This window comes from Trichomycterus rosablanca, chromosome 1, assembly GCF_030014385.1.
Source record: "Trichomycterus rosablanca isolate fTriRos1 chromosome 1, fTriRos1.hap1, whole genome shotgun sequence".
Lineage (NCBI taxonomy): Eukaryota > Metazoa > Chordata > Actinopteri > Siluriformes > Trichomycteridae > Trichomycterus > Trichomycterus rosablanca.
The window spans coordinates 36025360-36043717 of record NC_085988.1 but is presented as its reverse complement, the minus strand read 5'-3'; the positions used below and the strand labels follow the sequence as shown (position 1 = coordinate 36043717).

Sequence of the window (18358 nt, the reverse complement as noted above, 5' to 3'; positions counted from 1 at the left end):
AGACTTCTCAATAGAATCTATCATAAGAGAACACATTTGCAAATCAGTCATTGTCTCAAGCGCAACTGGTGCAACAGGTCAAGGGCTTCATTAGTTGTATCTGGTGAACTTGAAATAAACATATCAAATGCCTGATCTGGCTAGAGTTTGTTGACTGTGATGTTTAAATGAATGTTGGAAATACAGTGGTACCTTGAAACTCAACATCAGTTGGTTCTGGGACTGGCATTGAGTTTAAAAAGCGTTGAGTTTTAAGGTATTTTTTCCCATAAGGACGTATGGGAAACCTGTTAATGTGTTCCATGGTCCCGTGGACTTGCATATATTTTAGGCATATGTAAAATAATGGGGTTGTTTTTGACACTTATACACTGAAAATAACACAAATATAATATAAAAACACTGAAATACAGAGCTGATTCTTACAATTTCTCAGAACCCGAGCAATAACACAAGTTTAAAAGTGAAACAGGAGAAAAATCCAGCTAAACGCAGATACATGTAGAGCTTTCAGAGTGAATCTGATGGTTATTCCACACAAATGCAGATTCGTCTCATATGCACACTTTGATGACATATTACCATACTGCTCAAGTCGAACACTGAACAATCTGAACACGTTGAGTTTAAGGTTACAACTTTCTCAACGAAGGGCACTGAGTTTCAACGATTTTGAAATTAGGGGTTGTGTTACACTGCACCACTGTATGGCTAAATCAAGAGTGTTCTTCAAAAATTATGAGAAGAGATAACTGCCTTAGAAAATCTTTAGTATGTTGCAAAGAAAGGGGGTTACAGCACACAGACACAAGAGTAAAAGTGAACTGAAGGCCACTGCTTAAAAGGAATGTTGCCAGAAGCTGGTGTCTGGCTATGCATCATGGCTATGCAACAGATCATAACAGCAAATTAGTGCTATACTTGTAACTGGGCTGGACGTGCCTTGCTTTTGAAGAGTGAGGCAAGGTCCACACATCTGCAAGAATAGAAATAGAACCCAAGTTGCAAATGTTTAATCCAAGGAAGAAAAAAACACTGTGACTAAAAGGTTTTTAGCAAGAAATGGGACAGTGGCAACATGTGGCCAAATTAAAAGAAACTAAGTAAAACCAATAAAAGACACAAAAACATATGCAACCAGCAAAAGAGAAAGTGGATAGAACAGGGATAGTGCAGAACTAGATAAAACTGCTTATCTGCATGATTTTTTAAACTGTAAGCAGGAGCAACATAATGCTATCCAATGCACCCCCAAGAACTATAGGTGGTGGGTTTGTGTACTTTTGGTCATTCGATTAATGGTTTTAGAGATGCAACTCGAATGACCAAATGTACACTGACCCGTCGCGCATGAGGGGCGTTCTCGTTCTTGATTGTACTTCAAGAGTCATGAGAGTTGTGAGCGTGATCTCGCGATAACATGACTCTCAGAGCGAGACTTCAAGTGCAGACAGTAGCAGTGTGGTAGTGTCAGTCAGTGCTGCTGCTGTAATCATGCTCAAAGCTATTAGCAAAGCTAATGTCCGGACACTGGTAAGAAACACATATAATAACATTTTACAAATGTATTAAATATTAATTCGGAAAGATGGCTGCCTGAATAATAAATAATTGTATTGTAACAGAGTCGGAATTAGCGTTAGCATTGACTCTAGAGCAGCGGGTAACCTATTACAGAAATGAGGTGCTTGCATAAAATGAGATTAACGATAGAAGCTGTTTTAAGTTGTTTTCTTTATATCATTCGTATTGCAACGCATTAGGTTCTTGTTATAACACTCTATTAGACGTTAGCTAATAACATGGCTGACATAGCTACTTAGCAGGCAAACACTCATTAGCTAGCTAAAGTGCACTAGTTTACTGTCATCCAGCAGTTTCGTTCATGCAGTATTTGTGGTGCATAATTTAATACCGTTTTTTCAAAAGTGCATGTATACCTTGGTGAACAACTGTCTAGTTTGTTACTGTGGCTACAGGTCAAGCGTCTATCCTGTCAGCTACTGTAGTTAGCAGTTAGCCACATTTCAAGGTTATGTCACTTATTTCATTTATACTTTATCTAATACTGACTTATGTCAAAATGTCTGGATTGTGTAATTAGTTCGCCTTGGGTCTTGTCCTGATAACATGCACCAGTTTCACTATTCACTATTTACAAACTGCTTTCTTGTCAGCAAAAGTTGTTGGGCTTTGGACTGTGACGTCACGCCCTGGCTGGCCGCCCGCTCGTTCTAGGCCAAAAGTCACTGTGTCTGATAGATAACTGACAGGCATTTAGAAAGGTGTACAGCCGTACATATAAATGTCATGGTAAAAGAACAGACAGGTTTTGTACCACCACTTGATGCGGGTCAGGGTTGTAATGGATCTGTTTTTGTTTTTGGACTAACTGGGTTCAAGGCACTAATATATCCCAGACAGGATGCCAATCCATTCTTACAGTCCTTCAGACAAAACCAATCATGCCTGTATGTAGAATCCTGACTGGCTGGTAGCACTGCTGAGGATTTGAATCCTGAATCCCAAAATATGCTGGCTAGCATAATTGACCATTTCGCCACCTAAGCTCCTACCAGACATGTTTATAGTTTTAATTTTACAGACTGCCTAAGACTGCATGTAAATGTTTTAGAATACACTCAGGATCTGTACACTCTGTTGTTCAGGCCAGTCATCTGCACAGAATTATTATTTTTATTAAACCACTTCACATACACATGTAAAACAGGAGCCACAAGTCATGAGTCATTTCATTTTTGAAACTGTTCTGATTTGGAAACAGCAAGTCCAGCCTTTTTCAGATATCCTTTATGTATAATCCATTAATATAAATTATATATATAATTTTTTTTAGATATTGTTATTTTGTATTCTTGGTAGATTTAAATACAATTTAAGAATAGAAAAATGAACAACCAAGAAAGCTCACTCACTCACTCACTTTTTTAACCGCTTATCCAATTAGGGTGGGGGGGTGGGGGTGGGGGGGGGGGGGGGGGGGTACTGGATTGGTACTGGAGCCTATCCCAGCTTTTCAATGGGCGCAAGGCACACAGTAACACCCTGGACGGGGCGCCAGTCCATCGCAGGGCAGACACACAAACAAACATACACACACCCATTTACCTATAGGGCAATTCAGTGTCTTCAGTTAACCTGACTGCATGGTTTTGGACTGTGGGAGGAAACCCACACAGACACGGGGAGAACATGCAAACTCCGCACCCAGACCACCCCACAAAGAAAGCTGTAAAAATACATTTTTCTTTCTATTGCAATTCAAACATGGTCAGACTAATTTTGCAAAGTGGTGAATTCACACCAAAACCTAATTCCACTGAACTTACCTCCACTCTTTTATGTTGTATTATATAGATCAGTAATGATCCAATTTAATTAACTGAAAAGTGGCACATTAATTTGATTATGTTGATTAAGTCATTATTTCACTCCTCACGGTTGTGGTCATCTAAATTGACTGACAGTGTGATTTCACATTTAGTACAACATTACTGCACTACATTTTTTTAAATGTAGCTAGCAATTAATGAATTCCAGAAAAATCTATGATTATCTACCTGTACTATGTTTTTGTTTGGTTAAAACCAGTAATACAGTGGTGTATCTGGTGACAGCTAGGACTGCTTGCCAGTTTAAGATGTGATGGTATGCTGCTAAAGTTTTGGCATTTTCTGGACTGAGACAGTAAATTTTAAGTCAAAACACTTTAACTTTTAACAACATTTCTTATTTTGATCAGGACCTAATTAAAAGAAACCTTTGATGTACTTTTCTACAATTTACATTACATGACTTTTCTCAGAAATACTTCTCAGTAATAAAATTGTACTAAAACAGACTCATTTCTTGGAGGCTGATTTAATGAATTTGAGGGACCATGTCAATACCATGTTATTAAGTAACATGTTAATATCATTTTTCTTTTTTGTATTTTTACATGAAAAGTAACTTTTCCAAATGATATTAGTAAAAATAATCTAATGCACATGCTAGCTTAAATTAGACATTATTTTTATTCATTTTGTATTTAATGGAATGCAGGCCAAAAAGTTTTAGCAAAAGAAGCCATGCTCACTTTCATGCTAATTTAAAAAGCTTGCAGCTGCTCTAACATAGGTTGTGCCTGCTTGTTAGAATGTTGTTGTTGTTTTTTTTTTTTTAATCATTTGTCATTGGTCTAAACCAGTTTGATGCTAATGTCACTGTTGTTGTGCCCACAGTCAGGTCTCCTCCAGAGGTTCCAGAGCACCCTGGTTGTTGCAGAGCACACAAATGAAACCCTGACACCCATCACTCTCAGTGCTATCACAGCAGCTAGCAAACTCGGTGGGGAGGTGTCATGTCTGGTTGCTGGAACGAACTGTGCTAAGGTATAGTGAGTGACCGATTTAGAAGTTGTTCTCTGTCCACTTAATGTTCTGCTTTTAAATGTAGGGATGGGTTTATGTGCAGGTAGCTGAGCAACTTTCTCAAGTTGATGGAGTGAAGAAGATCCTGGTTGCACAGAATGATGCCTATAAAGGATTGTTACCAGGTAAATATTTACAATATTTAAAGAAAATCCCTTATTTGTATTAAGCTAGTATCAAATCTCAAGTTTTGTTGTTTTTGTTGATGAAGGATTAAACCATAACTAATAAATACCTGTAACAAATTTGGCTACCTTTATTGTCAGGGTACTACCAGTTGCTTTAGAAGTCATAATGTAGGATTCAAAAAAAGTGATGATTTTTTGGCCAGCTAGAATTGGTTTTAACCAGATAATACTGCACAGCACTGCAATATTTCATTCGGTGTAGCAATGGTTAGCATTTTTTCTGTTTGATAATATTTATATATAAATATTTTTTATTTATTTACCCACATTAATGTTTAAATGTTTCAAATTTAGTTTAAGCTTTTCATTTTTTAAAATCTCAGATGGCTGCCTATGTGTTGTACATTTTAGATTTCTAAAACCGAGCTTTGCACTCAATAGAATAACTGAGATTGTCATCAAGAAAGGGGTGCTGCTGGTATTTTTTGTTCTCATTACATAATCGGAAGAATTATGTGTCCTTAGATAATATTCAGTCATCATAGTAAATTTTATGTTCTTGGTCCTATTTAAATATCCATCATCATTCTTTTTCCCCCATTTATTTTCATTAACTGCTTTATCCTACTCAAGTTAATGGCAAGCCCGGTTTTACCAGGAAACATTGCTCACAAAGAGGAAATACCCTGGACAAGGTGCCCCCCCCCCCCTTTCCAAGCCAGCCCCCTCCCTCCAAGCCAGCCCCCTCCCCAGCCAGTTATGTCCGAGTAGATGCCTGGGTGGTTAATAGCACCAATGAGATTCAAAGCCAAATCTGAGTGGTGGTGGGCTCGCTTAATAGACTTCTGTGTCGCCAGAGCACCTTGATCATTGTTCATTGTAATAAAACATTGATAAGTGGGTCATGATGGATTGCAACTTAGAATGCCGCTGACCGAGTCTTCTCGTCCACAGAGGAGCTGACGCCACTCATCTTGGCAACCCAGGAGCAGTTTAGTTTCACACACATCTGTGCTGGAGCATCTGCTTTTGGAAAGGTAAATTTGCTGAGCATTGAAGAGAACTGGACCCCAGGCTAGTGCCTTGGTCTGAGGAAGTGCTTCTTGACTTGGGGGACCACATTTGTTTTTCATCTTTATTGCACCTCGAACCAGTTTACTTTTCACTTTAGAAGAGTTTCCCAAATGAAATAGACCTGCAAAAAACATGTAACAAATAGAACTAACATGGAAAAAGCTACTTAATCCTACAAAATGTCTAAAGACTGCACAATCATTACTAAAATTAGTGATGATTTGGTCATGTTCTTTTTCTGAATAACAAAGAATCATCAGCATTTAAAAAAAGATTTTGAAAAATTAATTAAAAATAAAAGTTAAATTAGTGACTGCTCATTAAAATTATTGCATTCACATAGATTGGTTTGTGGTTCTCTTGCAGTAACAGGGTACTAAAGACATTTATATCACTTATAACCACTTTCTATTACATTACTATGCTCAGTGGCTAAGGTACTGGACTAGTGACCAGAAGGTTGCGGTTTAATCTCATAGTTGCCAAGTTACCACACTTGGGCCCATGAGCAAAACCTTTAACCCTCAGTTGCTTGCATGGTATTCATTCATTACTAAGTTGCTTTGGATATTTGGATAAGTGTCTGCTAAATGCTGTAAAAGTAAGAAGTAAAGTAGTAATATTTGAACCTTCAGTACCTGCTATGAGTGTAGTACGCAATATCCTTACTGTTTTGTGTGATTTTTCCCTTAACTTTGTTAAGTTCTAAAGTTTTTGTTTTGTACTATTTTCCCTTTCTTTTACTACATCTCGTTCTAATATGCACCATTGAGCATTTGTTCTAAGTGGCCATAGATATTCTTAATAAGGAGTTATGATCATTGTAAACTATAAATGAAAACTGAATCATAGCTGACACCTCTTAGGTCATGTTCTAGTGGGCTTCTTTTTTGAATTGTTTGAGAAGTCTGAAGTAAAGTGAAATGTAGTCCGGCCCACCATTAGATGCATGGCAATTTGTCATTCTGCAGCCAAACTGTCAGGCAGCAGATCTAATGGTATTTAAATTCAATTGTAATACATTTAACAGTATCTTGTGTAGCGTAACCCCAGACCAAATAGATGTATTAGTCTCAAATTCCTCACTAGCTAGCTGTATTTCGTATGATGGATTTTTAAGTGGCGGATTTGGTTTCATTAGGTCACTATGTAAAATGCTTGAGGTACCACTGTTTGATTTTTTTTTACATTCAGAATTTTCCCTGTCTCAGACAGGATGTTTGTATTATGACTGAGGTTTAGGCTCACTGAAGTTTTCACACACTATAAGCTGTTTTAGTACCAAATCTCTCCCTCTTGCACATACACATGCAGTACATTGCACATGCAGACGTAGTCCTGCTATGGAGAAGCAAACCTGTTTAAAGCAAGTCAATATGTGTTTCTTTATTTGCTTAGAATGACCTTGATGCTAAAAATGGAATTTGTAGAACATCAATTAAACCAATGACAAGAATATTATTTTCCTAAGAAAAAATAGTTGCCTGGTCTATACTAGTACAACAACCTCAAGTGGTTCTGTTGTAAAAGCTTCTTAGCTTTAGCGGACTTAAAACTAAGAAGTGATTTGACTGTTTTTTGCATCCTTCATAGTTTTAGCTTTGTTTATGTCGGGAGCTTAATGCTGCCTGTAGCATCAGATTTACTCTCCGAGTTGATATCAGCAGTTTTCAGTGGTTTGGGTGATTGTTACCAGGTGTGATAAATAGTGCTCCCTTTTAGTCCACAAACATTTTTTAGCATTTGTCATTGATTTTGACACCGCCATGATTTAAGAAACCTGCTGGCGTGCATACTTGTTTCGTTTTTTTTGGCCTGGTACACGGCAGTCTCTTATGATTTGCCCTTCTGAAGTTTAAAGTGTGTAGCAAATCTGTCATTGGTAATTATTCACAGTTAATTCAGATAGCTTGGGACATGCATGTGACAACCCTGTAATAGTAATGTTGTACCTTTAAAACGTGTTTATTAACAGAAACAGCTTCTGTAAGCTAATGCCTTAAACCACTTAATTAAAGCTAAAAAAATGGAAAAAGTTTGTTTTTAATAATTAGCCTTTTTGGAACACATTTGTACTTTGCTCGGCTACTTAATGGGCTTCACTGAAGAATATTTTTAGTTCCAAATTCAGTGTTGGTGACTATGTACCTGATTCCCCTCATCATGTTTCAATTACCTGGATATGTGCATATAAATGTACATGCATTTCAGGGTAGTCTGGTAGTACACTTAGATTTTTGTACAAATTTAAGTTTTTACTGGCTTAACAGGGCAGCACAGTGGCTCAGTGGGTAGCATTGTCGCCTCACAGCAAGAAGGTCCTGGGTCCTGGTTTGCATGTTCTCCTCTTGTCTGCGTGGGTTTCCTCCGACAGTCCAAAGACATGCAAGTGAGGTGAATTGGAAAAAATTGTCCATGACTGTGTTTGACATTAAACTTGTGAACTGATGAATCTTGTGTAACAAGTAACTACCGTTTCTGTCATGAATGTAACCAAAGTGTGTAAAACATAAATACATTTTTATTTGCTTAACATCATGGTCCCCTGGTTAAGAACTTCTGCAGAAAGCTGACATATGTTTCTTGCAGAATGCTTTTAGGCCAGCAAGCTTAAGATTTCCACCGTTCAAGCTCAAGCTTAATTAAAAATCTGTAGGTACAGTGCACCAACTGTCTTGTCAGCTAAATCTTCCTGCGAATCCTCAGCTGTGTTTACTATTTGTTTCTTAACAAATGTACAGCATATGATACTTGTTGTGTGATGCCCAATCTCTTTGTTATTTGGCCTTTGTTTAAATATAATTTAGACGTATACTGTAGTGCTCTAAGAAGTGTACGAGAGAGATCATTAGTGTCAATAAATAACGGAAATTATTTTATTTTTTTTGCAGAATCTTCTTCCCAGAGTGGCTGCTAAGCTGGATGTTGCTCCAATTTCAGACATTGTTGAGATCAAATCCTCTGATACATTTGTAAGGACTATTTATGCAGGTAGCATAATTTTTTTTATTGCAATCTTGAATGAGCTACTCTTTAAAATATGTTTCCATTCTCATATTTTCTTTGATTTGATTTCACATGCACATTCCTGAGCTTGCTCTACTTATTTATAACTGTTGGATGGTATGCAACCAATGACTCACACACACATGTGTTAAATCAGATTTCTACTGTAAAACTATATTTAACTATATTGTCTTGGTGCCATTTTGATCAGCAATTTAGTTCTTATACGTCAACAACCTTTTTAAACTTGCCTGCATAGAAATGTGCCATAAATGCAATTTTTATCTTTGCTGAGCATACCTTAGATGAATACTAGTTGTAAATGTTTTTAAATTAATCCTTCACATATTTCACCAAGGATTTTTGCGTCCATGCTTATTTTTAAATGACTTTGACATAGTGACTTTCTGCTTTTATTACAAAGCCTTTTTCATGAGAAGGTCAGCAACCCATTAAACTAATTACTAATGGCCTTTCTATGTTCATATTTTTAAATAAATCTAATATGACTAAGTGTGAAACTTTCTGATTTTTGTATTTGCCTTAGGAAACGCTCTTAGCACTGTAAAGTGCAATGAGAAGATCAAGGTCTTCACAGTAAGAGGGACATCATTTGAACCTGCTGCTCACGGGAAAGGAAGTGCCACTTTAGAACAAGGTACTTGACCCTGTCTACACTCCTGATACAGCCCTGCAAGATGGGCCTGATTTACTGAGCTTTCAATTAAAAAGTCCTAATTATGTAATTCTGTAACAATCATATTGTCTGGCTTTTTTAGTATTGTTTTTGTGTTTGACATTTCAGAATATTCACAGGTTTAAGAACCTCTGGTCTACCTATTCTTCTTTCACTCATTTTTTCTCATGCACCCCCTTCAACACACACACATAGCCAGCGATCGCTTGTTTTCACCTGCTAGGGCCGGGGTCTCACAAGTATCAGTATAAAATTCAGAGAGCCACTCGCGGCCACCTCTGATCAGCTGCCCCTGGTGCAGGCACCATGATTGGTCAAAAGAGGCCTTCGTTGGCTCAGTGATGAGAAACCCTGTTTCAACCATTGTCCCTCAACCTACCATTCGTGTTGCTGTGTAGGCTTGTGGCCATCTGTTGGCAGAGCTGAGATTCGAACTGGTGGGCTAGCATATTTTACCGCTGCGCCAAAAATATGTGTTGATGCTTGAGATTACCTGGTAAATCAATCCATGTACGCTTAATATTGATTTTTATAAGAAGTACCAATATTTTACATATGGATGTTGTTTTGATTGTTTATAAGATACAATCCAGTGTGTGTATTATTTAGACTAGCATTTTTTTACTTAAAAAAAGAAAGAAAATTTTCTTTTTACATGCAAAAAAATAGGTTAAACACCTTGATTGGATATGATGTATACATTACACATATTTACATTATTTAATTGCTCCTACAGTGTCTTCTGCTTCTCATGTTGGGATATCTGAGTGGCTGGAACAGAATCTGACAAAGAGTGATCGGCCAGAACTCACTAGTGCTAAAGCTGTCGTGTCTGGAGGTAAGAGGCTCCTCTGAGATACATCTATGTAGGTTGTGCTTAATTTGGATCAAATCCATTTCACTGGAAGATGTTGAACATTGCCCATAATTTTTTGACTGTTACAAATCAATAGGTTAAAAAGCAAGCCGGTATTTATTTGACAAGAGTCATCTTGTCAATAACGCTATACTAGATTCCCATCTGCTTTCTGTCTGTTATAACAGGCAGAGGTTTGAAGAGTGGTGAAAACTTCAAGCTGCTTTACGATCTTGCTGACAAATTAAATGCTGCTGGTAAGTTGGGCCAGTTTAGTGTTTAAGATGTGGGTGAACACCACAAACGCATGTTTTAAACGGTTTTCTGCGTATTTCATTGACATTAACCAATAGCATTTTATTTTTAAAGTTGGTGCCTCTAGAGCAGCTGTAGATGCCGGCTATGTCCCCAATGACATGCAGGTTGGACAGACAGGAAAGATTGTTGCTCCTGTAAGTAACACTTATTGCAAATGAACTCTCAATGCTTTCTAAATGATTTTATTTTCTAATGCCCATACAAAGTGTTTATCAAAACATTGATTTATACAGACGTCCTATTTTTTTACATCCACTTTCTTGTTAGGAGTATTTGATAAATGGTTCTAACTTTGAAGCCAACACAGTATTTTGTAGTCTGATGAAGATGGATCCTTGTTGCTCTTTTAAAAAGGTTAATTTTCCATTATCCAGTTCAAGTGGGACCTCCCAACTGTCATTATCCACACATTAGAGCGGCTTGGAGCTGCTGTAATGTAGTTAATGGCACATTCAGGCTCCTAAATGATTTACCAGAGCCATTAGTGGAGCAGACTGTTGTGAATGTCTGCCCTGAGCTCAAATCCGGCAACTCTGCTTCAAACCCGGCTCTCCAAATGTTTTGACATACTAGTCAGCTACTCCATGTCTTTTATGTGTACAACATCTTTGTGAAGGAATCCTTGGGTGATTTTAATCGTTGGTTAAAAAAACTGTAGTAGTAATAATATTGTAAGTAAAAACTATTGTTTTGTTGAGAAAGTCATTCTCTTAGTTTCTCAGGTTTGAGTTAGACAAACATTAAGTAATTGTATTGTAAACAGCGGTAAGGGTTTAATGATACAATTAGAATTCCATCTTTATTCTGCACCTTGTTTGTAATATGATACACACTGCAAATACAATACATTTGGCTGTACGACTTTGATGATATTACTGTATATCTCTAAACTATTTGTGCAAAATGTATCAGATAAAACAAACCTTGACATATAGCTTTTAACTACAGGTAAATTAACACTGCTTCAAGTAGTAAATAAAAGTATTTCATATATTATATTATTTCGTATATTCCCCGACCTGACTTGTCACCACTGTCTGTAGTATCTTGTTCTTTATTGGCATTGACTTTTCTTGGTACTCTCTTTTTGCTTGTTTGTTCACATAGATGTAAAGGCTCAAAGTTAATAAAGTACAAACTGACCTATTAATGAAATCGTACAGCTTGTACATTGTTGGGCATTCATAAGTTCTTTACTTGCTTCCACATCAGTGTGGTTGTGCTATTGGTTTACTTCCACTATCAACATGTCAAAAAAAACAAAGCTTCCCTACAACGTGTATACTGTAAATGTAAATTTATTCCGGTTTGTCCACAATTGCATTTTTGAATGCACTTGACTAGGACAGGGTAGAGTAAAATGCTCTTCTTACAGTTAAGTGTGGCCTGACTTTTAGGACTCTGTCTGCTTGTGCGCTCACAAATTGATGCTGTGCTCCTGGGAAAGCATGACAACCACATTAAACAGCCCTAAAATATTCATAGGACAGTGCATTAAGCTGAGAGCCAGTTCTGGGCCCCTCCCTAGGGGCAAGGGGTAGTGAGAGAGGGGAAAATAATGGTGGGGGTTCCAATGTGCTACACCCCCTTAACCACTGTGCTTTTTGAGGGGTTATTTTGGAAGATTGCTTTGGCTCTGGAGGTGAACAGGTAGGGTTGGCTGAGCATTGCAAATTAATTGCTAGTTTTTGTCTATGCCTATGGTTGCTTCTGACCTATGCCAACCATATGTTAAATATCTATTTTTCTTTCCTTCTATATTTTAGTATCATAGTAGAAATGTTAAATTTTCTTTATATTGATGCTCTAAAGTTGGTAGATTTGGAGATTATCATTTAATTTTTAATATCTGTAAGGACTGGTTGCAGACTGTAGGCTCATTTATTATTCTGCATTTGAACAGCACATTTGTACCTGCCATATTACTGTCTGAGGCATGAACTGATTAGGGAATAGCTCAGCAGGGTCCTGAAAGCATATTAAACAAGTTATTATCTTCTTAAACTATGTATTACTGTGTAAATTAACAGATAAAGAGATAATGGTAATTGTATTTGATAGATTAATTAGAGAAATGTTAAGGTTGTGTTAATGTTAATTACAGTTAAATTCAAAACACTTAGAATTTTAACATTTGTCATCAAGGTATGCGTGTAAAACAATGTGTAAAAGATTTCTAAGCCCATGAACATTCCTAGAGACACTGCTTGGAATATTGTCTGGAAGTTCCAAACTAATGGTGCAGCAGCAAAACTACCTGGCAGTGAAAGAAAACCTAATGGTATTATAGATTCACTGAAATACCAAGGCATATTGAGGAGGAATGTTAAGTCTTGTTGTGAAATTTAACTTTCCAGAAGGAGATCCAAAGCACACTTCCATAGTGTACATAGCATCATATAAGGTACAGTCAGAATACCCATTATCAATTGAAAGGGATCCCCATAATTCACTTACTGACCAGATGTTATGAAGGAGCAGACCATTTCTAACACTGCACGGACACTAAATAGTTAATGTAGGAACCAAATAGTTTTATTTAGTTAAGTGCTTGGTGATGTTTCTAATTAAAAATATATACTTATAATACATTTGTTTTATTTACAGGAACTGTATATTGCAGTTGGAATTTCTGGAGCTATTCAGCACCTTGCTGGAATGAAGGACAGTAAGGTAGGGTATAAAAAAAATAAAAACAGGGCTGCAACTAATAAACACACAACCTAATTTTAAACCCATTTTTTTTTTGTTTGGGCCAAATTAGAACTTTCAAGTTTCTGTCAACAATAAAGTTTAAATGGCACACTGAGCATGCACAGGTGTCATACCCATGACTTGTCATTTTCATTCTCTCTGTAAAAAAGCTTGCGCCAGATACTAAACAGTCCTATTTACAGGCCTTTGTGTCCCACATAGATTGGTACAAAAGTCACTACGTAAACCATATTATTTGAAAGTCATTTTACTGTCAGGAGTTTGTATGATTTCTATCACAGAATAGAAATATCTGTCCTGGTTAGAGTTAAAGCTAAAGTTCTAGATAGTGTGTAAATTATTTAGCATACTTATACTATACAGTGGTAGTGGTTAAAGTACTGGTCTAGTAATTAGAAGGTAGGTGGTTCTGGCCCTATCTCTGCTGGGTTGCCACCGATGGGCCCCTCAACAAGGCCCTTAACACTCAATTGCTTGGATTGTTTTCTAACACTTTTTTTAAAGTTACTTTGGATAAGTGTCCACTTAATGCAGTAAAGTATACCTTCTATTCTAAGTTACTTACTGTGTTGCATTTTTCTTATTTTTATTTAAAAAAAACACGAGTACATTTTAGTCGAGTAAAATTTACACTGATTAGGCATAACATTAAGACCAGTGACAGGTGAAGTGAATAACACTGATTATCTCTTCATCAAGGCTCCTGTTAGTGGGTGGGATATATTAGGAAGCAAGCAGCACATTTTAACCTTAAAGTTGATGTGTTAGAAGCAGGAAAAATGGGCAAGCGTAAGGATTTGAGCGTGTTTGGCAAGGGCCAAATTGTGATGGCTAGACGACTGGGTCAGAGCATCTCCAAAACTGCAGTTCCCGGTCTGCAGTGGTCAGTATCTATCAAAAGTGGTCCAAGGAAGGAACAGTGGTAAACCAGGGTCATGGGTGGCCAAGGCTCATTGATGCACGCGGGGAGCGAAGGCTGGCCCGTGTGGTCCAATCCAACAGACGAGCTACTGTAGCTCAAATTGCTATAGAAGTTAATGCTGGTTCTGATAGAAAGGTGTCAGAACACACAGTGCATCACAGTTTGTTGCGTATGGGGCAGCAAAAAGGGAACCAACACAATATTAGGAAGGTGGTCATAATGTTATGCCTCATCGGTGTATATTTACATTGATGGCTTTTAGTGGATGCTTTTATCCAAAGCAAATTACTATTGTGACTGATACAGTGCAAGCAAATTGAGGGTTAAGGACCTTGCTCAGGGTCCCAACAGTTGCAACTTGGTGGTAGGTGGTATAGGGCTTGAACTAACAACCTTTTAATCACTAGTTTAGTGTCCTTACCACTGTGCTACCACTGCCGTAATACTGTATAGGCATAGTCTAAATTTGATTCCGTATTACCTGTACTCTATTTAAATACCCTGTACAGCACACACACACTTTATTATATTAAAATCGAGAAATTCAAAAAAAGCATGTTGACCACATGGGGAACCCAGCACTTATTAAATTTTATACAACGTTCTTCCGAGTCATGTGTCTTGAACTCAGCTGTGTGTCCACATTCTAAATGTGATCTGGAGGAGCTTTTTACCTGCATGTATAATTCAGATGCACTTCAGTTTCTACTAGACCACCCACATCTTTCTCATGAATCACCTGCTTCATTTCCATATACTCACCAGATACTCTTATGCTTGGATGCTGTCGGAAACTGTAATTTTATTAAAATGGCATAGATAAGTGAGCTGTCACATATGTTTTATATGATGTAACGGTGGAAAAAAGAAACCAGTCATTGTTTTGTATTGCCATAAATGTATTTCATTTGAAAGAATTGTGGATAATTTCTTAAAGCCCTACTGTACTGTTTAAAACCTACATACATTTTTTATTTTTTTATTTGTAGACTATTGTTGCCATTAACAAGGATCCTGAGGCACCCATCTTCCAGGTTGCAGATTATGGTTTGGTGGCTGATTTATTCAAGGTAACATTTCTAAGTGCATTTCTTGTACTTAAAAACAAAAAAAGGTGTCCTCTGTTATATTTTATAACCATAGCAACCACAGTTTCATAGACTGTGGAGGTGTGGGACTAGAAAGTTTTATTTAAAAAAAAAAGTGTCCTTTTTCACTTCATTTAGGAAACATTATAAAATGCTGTATTTTAAACATTGCCAAATAACAAAAGAACACAAAAATCACCTTCACCTTATTGCCTTATAACAGGGCAGTTTGGCAGCTCTTATGTTTACATTGGCTATTACATGATACAACTACTAAACAAGTAAACAAGAAGTTATCAAATTCAAAAGTATATAAACCTCAACTTACCCTCTGTGCCAAGCCAAGATGACAGCGGTAAAAAGTAAAAATGAAGACCCCTTTTTCCTGATACATTTTGTAGCATGCATTATTCCAGCTAATGGAAACATGCTTCTGCTAAATTATTGAACTCCTGCATTAATCAGAAGAGTTCACTTCAAAGTTCAGAGCCTGTAGATCAGAGTAGGCAGAAATAGACAGAATCCCTTTCATGCCAGAAAAGAAATTAATAGTTGCTTACATGTGTTTGAAATTAAAGGTGAAATGCTACACTTCACTGTCCCTTTGCCAATGCTTTATATGGCCCATTGGTTTCTGTGGTTTTACAGTGGCATACATACTTCAAGAGCCAGAGGGTTGTCACCCTGGCCATCACTGGCCTGTTGTTGTTGTTTAGCGCTTGTAAGCTTAGCGGCATTGATTTCCCTGTGTTTGCCCTTTCATTCATGTTTTATTTAGGCAGTGTTGTGCTTAGCGCTGGTGTGTGTGTAAACTCTGTAAAAGTGATCAGTAATGATAGACAGCTGCACTGCTGCAGATCGGTTTACTTCTGATTACTCCGTAGATAACTGATTAATTCAAACAGGCTTTCTCCCCTTCCTCAAACTGAAAAGTGATCTGGGGGACATATTCAGGTGATGATATTGTTTTTCAACTGCTTTGCATCACAGACGAGTATTTGCTTTGACGTAATGGGATAGTTACATGGTAATTAGCTTCTTGAGACACTTGGCTGTAAAAGATTATACTTTTCATTCACTTCATGGCCAACTGTGTTCAGACAACCATTCTAATTAGCGAATTAGGGTTTTAAACCACATCCATTGCTTAAATCTGCATGTAGGTTATAAAAACAGACAAACATTGGGTTCTTCTGTATGATCCACTCTACTACCAATTCATTATTAAAGAACATCAGGGCGGCACAGTGGCTCAGTGGGTAGCACTGTTGCCTCACAGCAAGAAGGTCCTGGGTTCGATCCCCAGGTGGGGCAGTCCGGGTTCTTTCTGTGTGGAGTTTGCATGTTCTCCCCATGTCTGCGTGGGTTTCCCCTGGGAGCTCTTGTTTCCTCCCACAGACCAAAGACATGCAAGTGAGGTAAATTGGAGAAACAAAAATGTCCATGACTGTGTTTGACATTAAACTTGTGAACTGATGAATCTTGTATAAAGAGTAACTACAGTTTCTGTCATGAATGTAATCAAAGTGTAAAACATGACGTTAAAATCCTAATAAATAAATAAATCAATTAAAGAACATCAACTTTAGAACAAAGGTCGGCATGGTGGCGTAGTTGGTAAAATGGGTGCCACAGTGCAACATAAGACTTGGAGCCCAAATTCAATTCACTCTTCAGGGCTCTGAGGAGTTTAGCATGTTTTTTCCATATCTGATTGTTCTCCAGGAACTTTGGTCAGATTGACTCTATATTCCATCTACTTGTTGGCGAGTGAATAAACCAAGTGTGTGATGCCTTGCAGCCTAGGGTTAATGCCTTGCACCCAGTGTTTCTAAGTGGTGCCAGACCCATGTTGGGACTATAAATACGTTTGCATGTGTTAAAACCAGTCACATTGGAGCTTTGTATTAATAACAGTGTCCATGTTTTTAACACGTCTAGGCCGTCCCTGAGATGATCGAGACTCTGAAGAAGTGATGGTCTTTACTCTTGCTCTAGCTGGAACTAGGAAGCCTTGTCTGTAATTGTGTTGGATGTTCTGAAACGATTGCCATACAAGAGTCCTGTAGACGGCTTGTAGAGGAATTAGGAAATATCACACGTCCTCCTGCTGAAATGTATGAGCTCATGATCCATCAGGCCTATCTGTATTTTTATAAATGTTTTCAAGAACCTTCATGTCATGTTGATGTATTTGATAACATAATTAATATAGCAACTTTATCATAACACAGTGTGACATCACATGCAATAAATATCACTTCAGACTATTTAAGCCTCATTGAATTTTTTTTTACCTAAGGTTCATGTCCTAACAGTAAGTAAGCTCATTTAAACATCTGTAAATCTGATATTTCAGTCTGGACTTTTAAAGCCTGGGTTAAAACAAATAAACAAGCACAATTGTTTAAGAACTAGTTATCTGTTTTTATGTTTTTAAATGTTTTTGCTTTTCTCTTTTAGTAGTTTTAACACTCTGCTCCCCTACACCCCTGTCCTGAGGGTCAAAAATGACCCGTCTTAACTAAACCCATAAAACACAGCAGTCTAATTGAATTATAAAACCCAAATCTTTTTGCATGAAGAAACGTCATTCATCACATGCTTTGTTCACATGCAAATTTCAGGTTAAAAAAAAAAAGCTCATATAAGGGGTTTTTCTCTGCTTTTAAACTACTCAAGGGTTAATGTTCTGCTTTTTAGTGTTTTTATTATTATAAATTCCAAGTGGGTAAAGTTGGTTGTCTTTTTCACCTGTATGCATATGTAATATATACACTGATCAGCCATAACATTAAAACCACCTCCTGGTTTCTACACTCACTGTCCATTTTATCAGCTCCACTTACCATATAGGAGCACTTTGTAGTTCTACAATTACTGACTGTAATCCGTTTATTTCTCTACATACCTTTTTAACCTGCTTTCACCCTGTTCTTCAGTTGTCAGCGACACTGACATGGTGGTGGTGTGTTAGTGTGTGTTGTGCTGGTATGAGTGGATCAAACAGCAGCACTGCTGGAGTTTTTAAATACCGTGTCCACACACTGTCCACTCTGTTAGACACTCCTACCTTGTTGGTCCCTCTTGTAGATGTAAAGTCAGAGATGATCACTCACCT

General features: G+C 37.4%; 1 protein-coding gene across 1 annotated transcript; it reads left to right on the top strand.

The window, feature by feature from the left end:
• Nucleotides 1–1440: 1440 nt before the first annotated feature.
• On the top strand, nt 1441–17507 carry etfa (electron transfer flavoprotein subunit alpha). Its single transcript, XM_063002296.1, has 12 exons — nt 1441–1533; nt 4245–4394; nt 4477–4558; nt 5516–5598; nt 8527–8626; nt 9189–9299; nt 10075–10176; nt 10383–10451; nt 10564–10646; nt 13120–13185; nt 15139–15219; nt 17179–17507. Exons 1-12 carry the CDS (start codon nt 1495–1497, stop codon nt 17212–17214), a joined length of 1002 nt encoding a protein of 333 aa, XP_062858366.1. The 5' UTR covers nt 1441–1494; the 3' UTR covers nt 17215–17507.
• Nucleotides 17508–18358: the final 851 nt, after the last annotated feature.